Source organism: Gobio gobio, assembly GCF_949357685.1.
Source record: "Gobio gobio genome assembly, chromosome: 22".
Taxonomy (NCBI): domain Eukaryota; kingdom Metazoa; phylum Chordata; class Actinopteri; order Cypriniformes; family Gobionidae; genus Gobio; species Gobio gobio.
The window spans coordinates 28,735,595-28,751,540 of NC_137118.1; the positions used below are offsets into that span (position 1 = coordinate 28,735,595).

Genomic DNA, 15,946 nt, shown 5'->3' on the forward strand with positions numbered 1-15,946 from the left:
TACAGACAAGTCTTCATGCGGGATTTAAAAACAGGAAGGGAAGGTGCAGATCTAATGTCCTGAGGTGTGCTGTTCCATAGTCTACAGAAAAAGCAAAATCCCCCCTTGAATGTCAAGCGAGAGCGAGGTATATGCAGTTGATCAGATGATCTGAGAGACAGAGAAGATTGTTGGTAGCTGAGAAGTTTGGACAAGTGTGATGGGGCTAGTCCATTTAACGTTTTATAAACAAATAGTATTTGCTTTAGTTGGAAAAAGCTGCTCTACACCACAGAACTTATCTGTTTTTCAAAATTCAGATCTGAGTCAAAAATCACACCCAAGTTTTTAGTCTGTTTGACGACAGAAAATCTAGATTACTAGTGAAATCAGAAACCAGGGGGTCCAAAGACAACAATCTCAGTGTTGCTCTCATGTAGTTGGAGAAAGTTTCTGTAGGTCCAGCATTTGATATCTTCAAAGCAATTAAAAAGGTCAGAATAAGAGTGATCAGAGCTAAGAGGGATGTAAATCTGAGTATCGTCAGCATAACAATGATATAAGATATTATATTTCCTCATGGTCGAACCCGAGGAGAACATATACCAACAAAATAAAATAAAAGGTACCCCATAGGTGAGTGGTGCAGAGGGAATGGATGAGTTTCCAATCATCACCTTTACTGATCTATCTGAGAGGAATGATGAGAACCAATCCAGTGCCGTACCCCTAAAAGCTCTATTTGGCAGAATTATCTTTTAAATAAGTTCCCCACCAGTATAAGCAGCAAAATATTTGTCCTTTATTTCAAGAGCTGTTCAACAATTACAGTTAGTAGAGTAGGAGTAGAGTAGTCCGTTAGTAGAGTAAACCAATGAGACTCTTAATAACACCTTTCCATAGGGCAGGTTGTTGATGTGCGGCGGGCTGCTGCACTGGGTCAGCGTGTGGTAGCTGGGGTTGGAGAAATAGTTACTGTTGGGAAGGACGTCAGTCTGCGGGAGTGACTCTAGAAACAGGAAATACATCACAAAAACAGACACAGTTACCAATGGACTACTTGCACAGCTACTTCTGCATTCTTACCTTCTATGGCTCAGGCGTTTCCTGTGTTCTCTGCGTTAACATGAATTACATTAAACCTGCTGAAACGTTCCTAAAATATATTTTCCTTTCCAAGTGTGCTTTCTGAATAATAAATAAATACAGTATATTTCCCTATAACCTGCAGCAGTCCAGTGCTCATCTTCTTGTAAACAGTGTTTTTCACTTACTCTTCATATTTCATACCATTTATTAATGAATTTGACTGAACATGAATTTGCTTTTGTGTTGGTGCTTATATTCCAGTCTTTTAAAAAAGGTGGTCAATGAATGTGGTCCCTCCCTTATAGAAATTTTGGCATAAACATGTAAATTACATACAGTCAAAAGATTGTCAATGATCAATGACACAGAACAGTAATTAAAACATTTAATACAAATAAATAAAGATAGGTTCTGATGTTACTCATCATGTCGCATCAGGTGACTAGCACACTGACACCCTGTGTGGAAATATTTTCATATGATTACCAGCCACCGCTTTCTCAGATCGGTTTGGGTTGGATTAAAACTTCATGTTCTGTACACAGTGATCATCACAATATCTCTTTTCCTGTCCTAGAAAATGTCCGAATTTTTAAACTCATTTTAACTGCCGTTTAGTCAACTAGGTGATAACAAAAATATACATAACTGAAAACTAGCGAGCTATATTTGAAAACAGAAGAGCATCACAAAGCTAGTGCAAGTGGTTCATTCTGTCATAGTTTAGTCACCATGATAAGAATTATACAGAAAATCATAAGAATGATAAGAATGGAATTATGACAGTTATTCATAATATGATGTGAAAACTGTAAGACTTGTTGAGCAGATGCATCAATACAGTCGTCGTGACACTGACCTGCGATGGCGTAATCAGTGTTGGCCCTCAAGGTGGGTGTGTACGTGACCGCAGGCATTGCGGATTCTTTGCCTTTCTGTTTCTTACGGTAAATGATGAAGAGTAGGAGGAGTATGAGCACGAGAAGTACCAGGACGATGATTCCTGCAATGGCACCAATCTGATATGAGTCCACAGGCACAGCTGCGCTCGTCAAACTGTTGAGATTCCCTACATTGATCACGCCAGCTGAGAAAGACAGGAAACATCAGTGTCACATGCGTTCAGATGAAACATCATTGTGTAGGTGATCACATGTGACAAAACCAGACATCTGCCAAAATTAATGTAGCTGTGAAACCATGTACACTGGAAGCATCTGTATCTGTATCGGTTCCGGCTGCAGGGCCCCCGCAGCAGGGAAATTGGGTAACAGTGAGGCAGCATAGTCGCAGACCAAAGAACAGCTTTTCCGTTCCGGTTAGAACATCAAACAGGTTCTCCCCTCTCAGTGAAGCACCCACTGAGTATCCTGTTGAAAGTGCCCTAGTCATTGGCGATTCTATTACACGGAACGTGAAGAAAGAGACACCAGCCACCATAGTCACTTGTTTACCGGGAGCCAGAGCGCCTGACATCAAAGCAAATTTAAAAGTGCTGGCTAAAGCTAATCGTAAATTCTCTAAGATTATTATTCACGTCGGCACTAATGATGTTCGACTTCGCCAGTCGGAGATCACCAAAATTAACATTAAAGAGGTGTGTGAACTCGCTAATACGATGTCAAATGCAGTTTTTTGTTCTGGTCCGCTCCCTGTTAGGCGGAGTGATGAGATAGTTAGCAGACTATCATCACTCAATGGCTGGTTGTCTAAGTGGTGTCTGCAAAATAACATAGGGTTCATAGACAATTGGAAAAGTTTTTGGGGCAGACCTGACCTGTTGAAGAAGGATGGCATCCATCCCTCCAGGGGTGGTGCCGCTCTTCTCTCTAGTAATTTGGCACATAGTCTTAGAGCTAAACCTTGACTCACTAGGGCCCAGGTCAGGAAGCAGACAAACTGGCTAAACCGACCGTCTGCTAGCTGTCTCACGTTACCGGAGTCAGATAAATCCCAGCACATAGAGACTCTTTCACCTAGATATTATCATATAGAGACTGTTTCTGTTCCCCGAATTAGTAAATACAAAAAAACTATCTAAACCATTCAACAGTAAAAATTTAATTGATGTCCAACTAATAAACAAAAGATATAATACAGACGAACAATTGATAAAGCTTGGGTTGCTGAATATTAGATCCCTTTCCCCAAAAGCGCTGTAGCATCTGTAGGAATTGTGGACACAGACACATATTTTAATGAATCTTCCAAATGATTCGATCAAATGAACATCCCCTTCACAAAGCCCAATTCAGCTCCAGGCCCCAGGAAATCGACCATCGATCACAAGAGAGATGGAGGCTCCATTCTGCCCGGAGCTACTAGTTGTTGATAATAATTAACTGACTTCCTATGGACTTTTGTTCAAAACTTAGTTAAAGAGGACAGAGGACTCGTTGTGATCACAAGACAAAGAAACAAACCAGATCTCTGTCTTTTCAATGACTGGTAAATGAACTCCACGTGACACAGCTAAAACTCCAAGCAAACTCACAGAAACTGTTACATATGGAGTGCATCAAATCACTGATTATTGGACTTTCATTCAAATAGCCTTCGACATAGCTTGTTAGTGTGTTACAACTGATACACGTGACTATTATGCATGTATTATACTCCCAATTCATGCAATTATATAACTATTGAATGAGTGGATGAAAAGGCACTGTGTTTGATACCTGTGTGTTCGTATGGGAGGGTTGGAGACACAGTCACCCCTGAAGCCTAATTGGCCAGAACCCATCCAGGGGATGGGCAAATATTTGAGTTTAATCTCAGAACACGAACGAAGAATCCAGTTCGGTTCCAGTTCACGTCACAGCTAGTGCGTGGCCTGTTCAGAGCCAGCAGTTCGAGCCGGTTCAAGGCCTGTTCGTTTAGAGATGAGTTAAGTCCTAGCAGTTTGACCAGAGTTGAGTTCTGAACGGAGAGCTCCCAGGAGACGATCTGACGATCGTGGCAGACCAAGATCAGAGAAAATGGGTTAAACAACGATTTCATTCAGGCCATCTGCTTTTCTCTCACTTTCCTTTCTTTTACTTAAAGTTTATTTTCTTTCTGTTAAGTCTCGGGTTCTGTTAAGTTCCGCCGCAAAAGTTTCTCAACAACGAGTTTCTAACAGCGCGCTTCAACTTCAAACAATGCCCGCAAGACTTCCATCCAGCCGCCAGCACGCCATGTGATTGGCTTCCCAAGACGTCGATCCAAGACACGACCAGACCTTCAGCGAATCAAAGATCCGGGAAAACCCCTGCCAGCCAGGAAAAGGGAACTCCCTTGTCAGACGACACACGAGACAAACGCAAGTAATGCCTCTAGATTCCCAGCTGAACTGGTGCATTAGATCAAATGTAATAACCCTGCCTAAGTAGCCTGGATGCCAGCCGAACTTAGCCCCGCCCACAACATTTTTACTCGGGCAGTTCGGTCTGGACTTGCTCAATAGAGAAGTAATTATGCCCGAACAGAAGCTGTTCGGACCAATGAAATTGTCAGGGCGGGCTTTAGACGATGATGGACAGATGATCAACAGTAACGTAATCATCCACGTCATCAAAAGCCGCTTGGGTTGAATTTGTTCTAATCCTAACGGAGAACTTGTTCATATATGCATTCACCTTTACTATTTCTCTCAGAAATGATGATCGTGTTGGTAAGTACTCTGTGTATCCTTAAATTCTTTTTTTACAACACCGGCAAAGTTAGTTTACACTCATCTTTTTCTTCTAACGTTAGTCCAGCGTGCGTGCAGACAGGGTTGCCAAGTGTTTACAACAAAACCCACCCAATTGCTAACGTTCCTCAAAACTAGCCAAAAACAAGCCCAATAGCTTTCCAAGGGGGTTCTCCGGGAAAAAAGGCATTTGGGGGGTAAAATATGTGTTATTTTGGAAGGACTGCCTGCTAAAATTCGCATTCCTGGGTCTGTATATCACATAATTGCGGTCGCTTCAACCCGTGGACTTGGCAACACAGTGCAGTTGAGTTCTGTTGACATTTGACAACTAACGTTATGCATCGCTCGGTCGCTCCGTTGCTCCGATTGGTTGTAGGTCTATCCAATTGAGGTCTTTCCTGGTTCGGTTGAAACACGCCCCATAATCACAGCCCAACGGAGCAGAATCAGACTCATATTCTGACTAGAATTGAGTATGACGACGTCAGGCTACTGCCTAAGCGATAGGAGGTTAAATTACTGATCAATGGTTTCTTCAGGTCATGTGTCATAAATTTGCTTGGGATTTCATAATTTCTCTCTCTTAGAACTTATTCTTTTCCTCACCTTCTTCCTTTCTGCAACGTGTGAATGTGCGAGTGCGTGTGTTTATGTTAGATATTAGTTTGATGTGTTAGAGTAATCAATAAAGTTCCGTTTGTATTCAAAGATAACTGTTCTTGTGTAATGTGCTTATCAATTTAATGTCTTGAACTGCCGATCTAAGTTACCTGGCTGTTAAATAGTGTTTCACTATTGTTCGGATATTAATATCCGCTGCAGAGTTGATATTTACGGCCCGTTCAAATGAACGCTGGAAGAGTCATTTGCTCGGCTGTAAAATAGACTCTCAAAATTCCCTATGAATTCATTAATTCATTCATTTGAGCTAAATATACATGTTTCCCTTTAACAGAGTCCCCTTTAAGTTCTTACATATCGGCGGGCGAATAAGTTAAGGTGTAAACATTAATTCTGAATTATTTATAAATTATAGTGTCATTCGAGTCTCTTTCACTTTAATTCAATTCCCCGTTGAGTTATTATTTTATCTGACTCATAGTCGCTACAGCGCTTATTGTTAATGATATTATTACAGATAATACAGAAACCTGGCTAAAACCTGACGACTATATTACCTTAAATGAGTCCACCCCCCAAGATTATTGTTATAAACATGAGCCGCGTCTGAAAGGTAAAGGGGGAGGGGTTGCTGTAATTTATAATAATATCTTCAGTATTACTCAGAAGTCTAGTTTCAAATATAATTCCTTCGAAGTTTTGGTGCTTTATGTAACGTTATGTAGTGTACATGATAAAACCCGTTCAACATTTGTGTTAGCTACTGTATACAGGCCACCAGGGCATAATACAGACTTTATCAAAGAATTTGCTGATTTTCTATCAGAGTTAGAACTGGCCGTAGATAAAGTACTAATTGTTGGTGATTTTAATATCCATGTAGACAACGGAAAAGACGTAATTGGATTAGCATTTAAAGACATTCTAAACTCTATTGGAGTTAGGCAACACGTGTCAGGAGCCACTCATCGCCATAATCATACTTTAGACCTAATATTGTCACATGGAATAAATGTTGATACCGTTGAAATTCTGCAGCAGAGCGATGACATCTCAGATCATTACTTAGTATCATGTATACTTAATTTAGCTAAGGTTGCAAAGCCGCCCCCTCGCTTCAAAAATGGCAGGACAATCACTGCCGCTACTAAAGATTGCTTTTTAAATAATCTTCCTCATCAGTATCATCTCCTCAGCATCCCAGATAGTATAGAAGAACTATAGAAATAGTCCAACGCCGTGGTACAATGAGCACACCCAGGTTCTTAAAACAGCAGCCAGAAAAATGGAGCGCAGCTGGAAGAAAACAAAACTAGAGGTATTTCGTAATTCGTGGAAAGAGCACATGATCACATACAGAAACGCCGTAAAAACTGCTAGATCTGCTTATTTCTCAACTCTCTTGGAAGAAAACAAACACAACCCTAGGTATTTATTCGATACAGTGGCTAAATTAACCAAAAATAAAGCTTCAACTTCTGATGATTGTAAACAGCACAGCAGTAATGACTTTATGAACTTCTTCACATGTAAGATTGATAATATTAGGAAGAAAATTTTAACCATGCAGCCGTCTACTACAGTATCACATCAGACAGAGTATTGTAGTGTCACTGAGGAAAAATTACACTCATTCACTGCTATAGGAGAAGAAGAATTGGCTAAACTCGTTAAATCATCAAAATCAACAACATGTATGCTTGACCCTGTACCGACTAGGTTCTCTATTAAAAGAGATGCTACCAGAGGTCATAGATCCTCTTCTTAATATCATTAATTCATCTTTGTCAGTAGGATATGTACCGAAAACTTTTAAGTTGGCTATTATTAAACCACTTATTAAAAAACCGCAACTTGATCCTACAGAAGTAGTCAATTAGTCAATTATAGACCAATCTCAAATCTACCCTTTCTGTCAAAAATACTTGAAAAGGTAGTGTCCTCACAATTATGTTCCTTTTTAGAAAGAAATGGTATCTGTGAGGAATCTGTGACAAATGATTTACTCTTATCATCCGATCGTGGTTGTATCTCTCTATTAGTGTTACTCGATCTTAGCGCTGCATTTGATACTATCGACCACAACATTCTTTTGAAAAGACTCGAAAATTATGTAGGTATTAGTGGAATTGCTTTATCATGGTTTAAATCATACCTATGCGACCGTTATCAGTTTGTAGCAGTAAATTAAGAGATGTCACACCGATCGCAAGTTCAGTATGGAGTACCACAAGGCTCAGTGCTAGGACCGCTACTCTTCACCCTGTACATGCTACCACTGGGAGATATCATTAGGAAGCATGCCGTTAGTTTTCATTGTTATGCTGACGATACTCAGCACTATATTTCTTTACGCCCTGAAGAAACCTACCAATTCACAAGATTAACGGAATGCATAGCTGATATAAAACATTGGATGACCGGTAATTTCCTGCAACTCAATTCAGAAAAAACTGAATTTTTAATTATTGGACAAAAAAGCTCCACAAGTAGTAACCTAGAATACTCTCTAACACTTGATGGCTGCTCTGTCAAGTCCTCGTTGTCAGTGAGGAACCTGGGTGTGCTCTTTCATACCAATCTTTCGTTTGAAAGACACGTTTCTAGCATCTGTAAAACTGCATTCTACCATCTTAAAAATATATCTAAATTACGGCACATGCTCTCAATGCAAAATGCTGAACAGTTAGTTAATGCGTTCATGACCTCAAGGCTAGATTATTGTAATGCTCTACTGGGTGGTTGCCCTGCTCGCTTAATAAATAAACTCCAGCTGGTCCAAAACGAAGCAGCTCAAGTTCTTACTAGAACCAGGAAGTATGATCATATTAGCTCAGGTCTGTCAACACTGCACTGGCTGCCTATTAAACATCGCATACATTTTAAAATCTTGCTTATTACTTACAAAGCACTAAATGGTTTAGATCCCCAATACTTGAGCGAGCCCTTAACATATTATACTCCATCACTTCTACTGCGGTCTCAAAATTCTGGCCAGTTGATAATACAGAGAATATCCAAATCAACTGCAGGCGGTCGATCCTTTTCCTATTTAGCTCCGAAACTCTGGAACAGTCTTCCTAACATGGTTCGGGAAGCAGACACACTCTGTCAGTTTAAATCTAGACTAAAAACACATCTCTTTACTGTGGCATACACATAAAACACTTTTTCAATGAAATGATTGTTAGGCTGCATAAACTAGGTCAGCTGGAACCGGGAACACTTCCCATAACACCTGATGTACTCGTTACATCATCAGAAGAATTGCATCTACGCTAATGATAGTCTCTCTGTTTTATCCCGAGGTTTACTGCAGTCAGCCAGATCCGGGCCGTATCCAGTTCAGATGGTGGACCTGCGCTCAGAGAAGACCAACACAGGACCCCGAAGTGTCTGCAGAGACCGTGATTAGACTCCCCCTGCAACAGCCTCATCGACACGGCATCTCAATAAACCCGTCTCCGGCGTGTTGACTCCGATTGTTCGAATATTACAATTAAATAATACTTAAATCGATATGTCATCCTCAATAAACCCGTCTCCAGCGTGTTGCCTCCGATCATTCGAATATTGCACTTTAATAATTATTTAATCAACATCATCCTCAATAAACCCGTCTCCAGCATGTTGCCTCCGGTCCCTCGAATATTCCGATCTATTATGACCTCTGACCTGTAAAGCTGCCAGAATAATAATAATAATAATAATAATACGCTGTTTGTTAATTGGCCAGAGGAGAACTGACACCCCGACTGAGCCTGGTTTCTCCCAAGGTTTATTTTTCTCCATTAGGTCACCTAATGGGGTTTTGGTTTCCTTGCCACTGTTGCCTCTGGCTTGGCATGCTCAGTTGGGGACACAACATTTTTTTCAACTAAACATCGAAATAAATCTAATTAATAAACTAAAGTATCCATATAAACTAAATTACTGATCTAATTATTGATCTAAAGCCCACACTGTCACTGTATGATAATTGAAATGAACTGATGACATCGGCTTTTTCTCCAGAATGGCTATACAGCTGAATAAAATTATGCTACATTTTCTGACATTTTCCTGTTTAACACTGTAAAGCTGCTTTGAAACAATCTGCATTGTTAAAAGCGCTATATAAATAAAGTTGACTTGACTTGACTATTACTGATGATGACATTATTTTGCTATTCTAAAAAGTCGGAAACAATGAGATTTACCCAGTTTATCTTTGGCTGATTGTTAGTAAACTGTCTGAAGTGCAGACACAGTGAATGTGAGTGCTAATGTAACGTTACCCTGGTCACAGCGTGTGCCTTTCCAGCCGGGATTACAATAGCAGGTGCCAGTCATGTGATCACAGGTGGAGTTATTGAGACAATCGCACACCTGCCGGCAGCCATATCCGTACGTTCCCGCAGGACATTCTGGAAGCGAATGGAATAACGCTGTATCAAATGTAGACTCATGTGTGTGCTTGAAAATATCAAAGCTCCACTGTACACTTTTTACTCACTCTGTTCACAGTGACGTCCCATGAAGCCAGTGCGGCATGTGCAATGACCGGAGATATGATCACAGTCTGCGCCATTCTCACACTGACACGCCAACACACAATCCTTACCGTAAAAGCCCAATGGACAGCCTGCAAGAGACAAAAGCACCATGACAGGAAATAAACTGAGCATGACGTGTGAGCACACAGGTTCAGTTTCACATCAGACTTGGAGAGAGAAAGTTGTACTCACGTTGCGTACAGTACAGCCCTGTCCAGCCAGCCGTACACTTACACTCGCCGTCATAAGCACTGCAGAACGCCCCATTGTGGCAGTTACAGGTGTGGATGCAGTTGGGACCCCACTGACCTGGAGGACACGCTACGGGAAAACACACATACACATCACACCTCTGCAGCAGTGCTACCCAAACATTCCTTCAGCTGTTTCAGCAGATCACAATGAACAGCAATTATTTTAGTTAGACTGAATGCTTCAAATCTGTAGAGGTAAGAGTCTTGGAGGAGAGGTTTACTCTTGAGTGGACTGGGTCCCACTTTATATTAGGTGTTTTTAACATGTTTTTACATTGTACTGATATTTTTAAACATGCCTGCATGTAATTACGTCTGTAATTAATTTATGTCATTACATCTACAATTACACTTTTGACCTTCCCTTACCTCGTACATCACCCTTAAATCTACCCATACCACTAAACCTGTCCCTTACCTTACCCGTCTCCCCCTCAGTAGCAGCAAAAGTGTTTTGCGATACATTATGAACACAGTAAGTACATTGTACTTATATAGTGTTATAGTCAAGACCACCTAATCCGAGACCAAGTTGAGACCAAGACCAATGTGTGTTGAGACCAAGACAAGACCAAGACTTTGAGGGGTTGAGACCAAGACCAAGGCAGGGAGAGACAGAGTCAAGACCAAGACCAGACCAGTACTCCTTAAATTCACAAAGATCAACATTACTGTCTGAGAAATGACTTATTATTATTAAATAATTAGAATAAGACACTATATAGAGCTGTTACCAATCAAATGAAATCATTAAGAACAAAATTAATCTTTTCACCGCAGAGGTGGTAGAAGATCTGAATTGGTAAATTACAAATGCATAAATAATGTTGAGAATAATATTTTTTATTGAATGTTTGTATAAAAGCAATATTATGTTTGCAGTCTAATGAAACTGTGAGATGAGAGGAGCATTTATCAGTACTGCATTTGATGTCAAGAAAACACTGACATGAATGTAAATGAAATGAAATGAAGAGCAACATTCTACCATTACAAATATTTTCTTGCATCCCCACTTTGGGTAATAAGCTTGATTCCAAACTATCGGTCAAAAGTTTAGCTGCATTTATTTGATCAAAAATACAGGAAAACAGTAGTGTTGTGAAATATTACTACAATTTAAAATAACTGTTTTCTATGTGAATTTATTGTAAACTGTAATTTATTCCTGTGATCAAAGCTGAATTTTCATTACTTCATTACTTCTTCTTTACGTCTTCAGTGTCACATGATCCTTCATAAATCATTCAAATATGCTGATTTGATGCTCAAGAAACAGTTCTGATTATTATCAATGTTGAAAACAGTTGCGCCGATTCATATTTCTGTAGAAACCGTGATGCACTACCATTCAAAAGCTTAAAAAAATTTATTAATACATTTATTTAGCAAGAGCACATTCAATTAATCAAAAGTGACAGTAAAGACTGTTTATTGTTCTAATTAAAATAAAGAATCCTGAAAAAAAAAAAAAAAAGGTTTCCACGAAAATAGTAAAGTTATAAATGAGCAGAAAATCAGCATATTAGAATGATTTCTAAAGGATCATGTGGCACTGAAGATTGGAGTAATGATCGCAGGAATGAACTGCATTATATAATATATTTAGAAAGAAAACAACTTTTTTTATATTATACAATATTACTGTTTTTACTGTATTTTGATCAAATAAACATGTCCTTGGTGAACATTTAAAAATCTTAAAGGTCACATGACATGAAGATTTCCTTTTGTGACGTTTTTTAACATTAATATGAGTTCCCCTAGCCCAGGGGTGTCCAAAGTCGGTCCTGGAGGGCCACTGTCCTGCAGAGTTTAGCTCCAACTTGCCTCAACACACCTGTCTGAAAGTTTCTAGTATGCCTAATAAGACCTTGATTAGCTGGTACAGGTGTGTTTAATTGGGGTTGGAGCTAAACTCTGCAGGACAGTGGCCCTCCAGGAGCAGGATTGGACACCCCTGCCCTAGCCTCTATATGGTCCCCAAGTGGCTAGAAATTTTGATTGGTGTAAACTGAGTTCTTGGTGTCCTGCTCTGCCTTTGAGAAAATGAGAGCTCAGACGAGCCAATCTGGAATCTTCCCTGTATGTCGTCATACGGGGAAAGGTTACCTCCCCTTCCTCTGCTTTGCTCGCCCAAAGAATTAGGAGAAAATGGATTGTTTATTTTTCTCGCAATGTCAGCACAGGCTTTTACGATATGGATTCGACAGCACCGCCACAAACAGCGAGTAAAAGTGTTCATTAATGCCTGATCTGTGATCAGTGATTTCTGATAGCTAAATATTCAAGTTCACACAGAATTTCTTTCTAAATCGTTTATGCATCTGTGAATCAGTGACTAAACGATCAACTTCACATCGTTTCTCTTAGTAGTATGAAACAAATATGTTATTTAAATTGTGATTAGATGCTAGATTAGCAATAAAAGAACACTCTCTTTATAATGTTCGGAGCTGTCAATCACACGTCGCAAGTGTATCTGCACACTTGCCCAAACTGCCATTATAACGAATGACGCTGTTATGCTGCACAACGAGTCTCTTACTGTATTCATATCAATGTCGTGTTTGCTGTTAGTTGTGGTGAAAGCATTTTGTGAGAGAAATAGTGTTGTTATGAAGAGATCACAGCATTCACGCGATCAACAGACTGCCTGTGTACTCAATGCTCATCACTGCAATCTTTCGTGTGATGGGAAAAGATCTAAAAATAATGCTCGACAGCAGTAATGGTAAAAAAAACTTAGTAAAAGTATTCGAGAGGGGTTCCACGTTACAAAGTTCGTAGAATAAGGAGGTAGACAACGGGGTCAGCGTGACTGGGACTCGTGTTTATTCAGATACAAACAAAATAAACTCGCGCTCACATCGCTCTCAACAACTCAGCATAGGGATGCTCAAAACGGTTAATTTTCCCGACCGACAACCGCCGCTCATTATCCGATTATTAACCGTTAACTGATAAGATTATAATATTGAATTGGCATTAAATGAATATACAATTGAAAAGTGTTTGTGACCCGTTAAAAATACACTTTTTCCACGGGTTTATTTTACTGTGCAAACCGCAGCATACAGAACAGATCAACAACAACATCAAAACCTGGATTCACATTTTCACGCACATGCAGCGTTTCTGACAACAGAGAAAAACTGAATAAAATATAAATAAAAAGCATAAAATAAATAGGCCTACACTAAATATTTTTCACTTAAATAATTAACAAATTAAGATGACAAAACGAAAACACTGAATCCGTTTGAAGTTTTTAAGAACGGGAATAGTTTTTTTCCCGTCAAACTACGTTTTTTTCATCATATAAAAATAGCAGGCATACCTCAATCCACAGCTTGACTGGTTTTAAAAACATTTTTAAAGTAGCATGTCTAAGTGGTGCAGGGGCGCGGGTTTCAAAGGATTGCAAATGCAATGCAATTTTTTTTTCATTTTATTCATTTTTTAAATGTAATAATTTATTTGTAATAAACATTTTAAGTGGCCCATTAAAAATTATTATTTATTTGTTGAATTCTGTTTTTAAAACATACATGAGCCTTACTGAAGATCCTGTTCATTTCTGAAGCTCATTCCGCTCAGCACCGCGCGCTCAACCCAGAACTCCCTTTGTGACATTCTGGATCAAATATAGGTCTATCTGAAATAAATAGTAAGGGCTGCCCCTGACTAAAGTTTTTTTTCTTTTCTAGTTGTTAATTTAAGCCGTTGATCACGCGCCGCCGACAACTCCATGTCATTGTCTTCGGGAGGGGCGGATGTGCGCGTGCGCGTTTCATTCAGAACACAAGACAAAATAAGAGTGTTCTTGCAAAACAGAACATGGCAAAATAATCGTTTTTTCTCGATTGTACTATTTTGGTGATCATTGGGAGCCAAAATCGAAATCGAAATTCAATTAATTGCACAGCCCTAGTACAAACCAGTCGGATACTTTTCCACAAAGATTCCTGTCACCATGATAGGTCAACCACAATGTATACAAGCCCTCGATGGCTCCACATGGGCAGTGGATGCTGTGGAAAATCTGATAGGAGCACAAACTATCATATTGCACACACCGCACAGTATAGTGACACCGTTGAACAACACAAACATCAAGACTATCACTGATGCGAGGAGGGCAAAATGGGAAGCGGCTTTGCTGAACAAGGATTTGAGAGTGGAAATCATCAGAGACACCTCCCTTAACCCTGCAACAATGATGCTGGAACCGCATGAGGGAATACCACACAAGTGTGAAAAACAAGTAGAAGAAGAAAGTCTTGGTCCAGTTAATCCAATCCCTCTTGAAAATCCAGAAAAAGAATAATGGGTCGATGGATCCAGTTACTACCTTGATGGAAAGCGACATACTGGATGGGCTGTTGTGGAGGCTGATGGAACTGTTGTGAAGAAAGGAGCTCTTTCTGGGCAGTTTTCAGCACAACCAGCTGAACTCACAGCACTTACAGAAGCTCTTGAACTATCGGAAGGAGATTGAGTCAACATCTATACAGATAGTCGTTATGCTTTCGGAGTGGTCCATGACTACCTTGCCCTATGGAAAAGACGTGGACTCATCACTAGCAGTGGGAGCGAAATACAACATGCTTCCATAATTCGTCGGTTGATTGCAGCATGCCACTTACCAAGAGAAGCAGCTGTGGTCAAAGTAAAAGCACATCAATCTGACAAGTCCAAGGAATTCTGCAGCTGATGCAGCAGCCAGAGAAGCGGCTTTACTCCCTCCTATTCCTGTCATCGTGGTTCAAGAAAACAGGAAAGACAATCCTGAGCTCCATCTTTTGTCATATCAAACAGAGACAGATGAAGAGAAAGAACAATGGATAAAAGCAGGAGCGAAAGAAGATGATCAGGGTATCTGGAGAATTCCAACAGGACAAGTGGTGATGCCTGTCAGAACAAGAAGAGAACTAATGCAGCTGTATCATGGAAAAGTGCATTCTGGAGCAAAAGCAATGAAAGCTCAAATCAGCGAGACGTGGTGGTGGCCGCGAATGATGAGAGACATTGATGATTACAGCAGGAGATGCTTGATCTGTATGAAAGCAAATGTGGGAAAATCTGTAAAGGTGCGAATGTCACATGCACCCAGACCCACAGGGCCATGGACAAATCTCCAAATTGATTTCACAGGACCTTTGTCACCCAGTGGAGGGTACCAATACATTCTAGTAATCATGGATCGATTTACTAGGTGGGTGAAAGCATTCCCCACGAAAACTTGCACTGCTGAAGCGGCAGCACGAGTAATGGTGGAAGAAGTTTTTCCTCGCTGAGGTCTTCCATATGAACTTGATTCAGATAACGGAACTCACTTCACTGGAAAACTGATGAAGGAAGCAATGAAATTGATGGGGATTAAACAAAAGTTCCACATACCGTACCTTCCACAGAGCTCGGGTATAGTAGAACGCATGAACCGCTCGTTAAAAACGGCTCTTACCAAGGCCATTCTGCAGACTGGCCAAGGTTGGCACAAGTTATTGCCTGCCATCTTGTGGAACTTAAGAGCGACTCCAAACAGAGTAACGGGACTGACCCCTTTTGAACTGATGACTGGAAGAGCAATGGTACTACCTCCTGATGCTCCGCCTCCCGCAGGAACAGGAGGAGATTCCACTTTGTTCCAAGAGAAGTTACGACGCTATCTCACAATACTGGACAAAGCTACCAAAGACAATAACAAAAAAGTGCAAGAGGCTCAGCACCAATGGGATGAAAAACACACCACTACTGACATTCCACACATTCGTGAGTTTTGTTATGTT

At 40.2% G+C, this 15,946-nt stretch overlaps 1 protein-coding gene across 1 annotated transcript in view; it reads right to left on the minus strand.

Annotated features, from left to right (window-relative positions):
- The window catches only part of megf10 (multiple EGF-like-domains 10), a 153,563-nt gene that overhangs the window by 15,235 nt on the left and 122,382 nt on the right, over positions 1–15,946 (minus strand). The window contains exons 17-21 of the mRNA XM_079804917.1: positions 10,093–10,221; positions 9,861–9,989; positions 9,643–9,771; positions 1,928–2,155; positions 873–988 (exon numbers count right to left, since the gene is read on the minus strand). Coding sequence (XP_079661043.1) covers positions 873–988; positions 1,928–2,155; positions 9,643–9,771; positions 9,861–9,989; positions 10,093–10,221 — 731 coding nt within the window. The remainder of the gene's footprint in view (positions 1–872; positions 989–1,927; positions 2,156–9,642; positions 9,772–9,860; positions 9,990–10,092; positions 10,222–15,946) is intronic.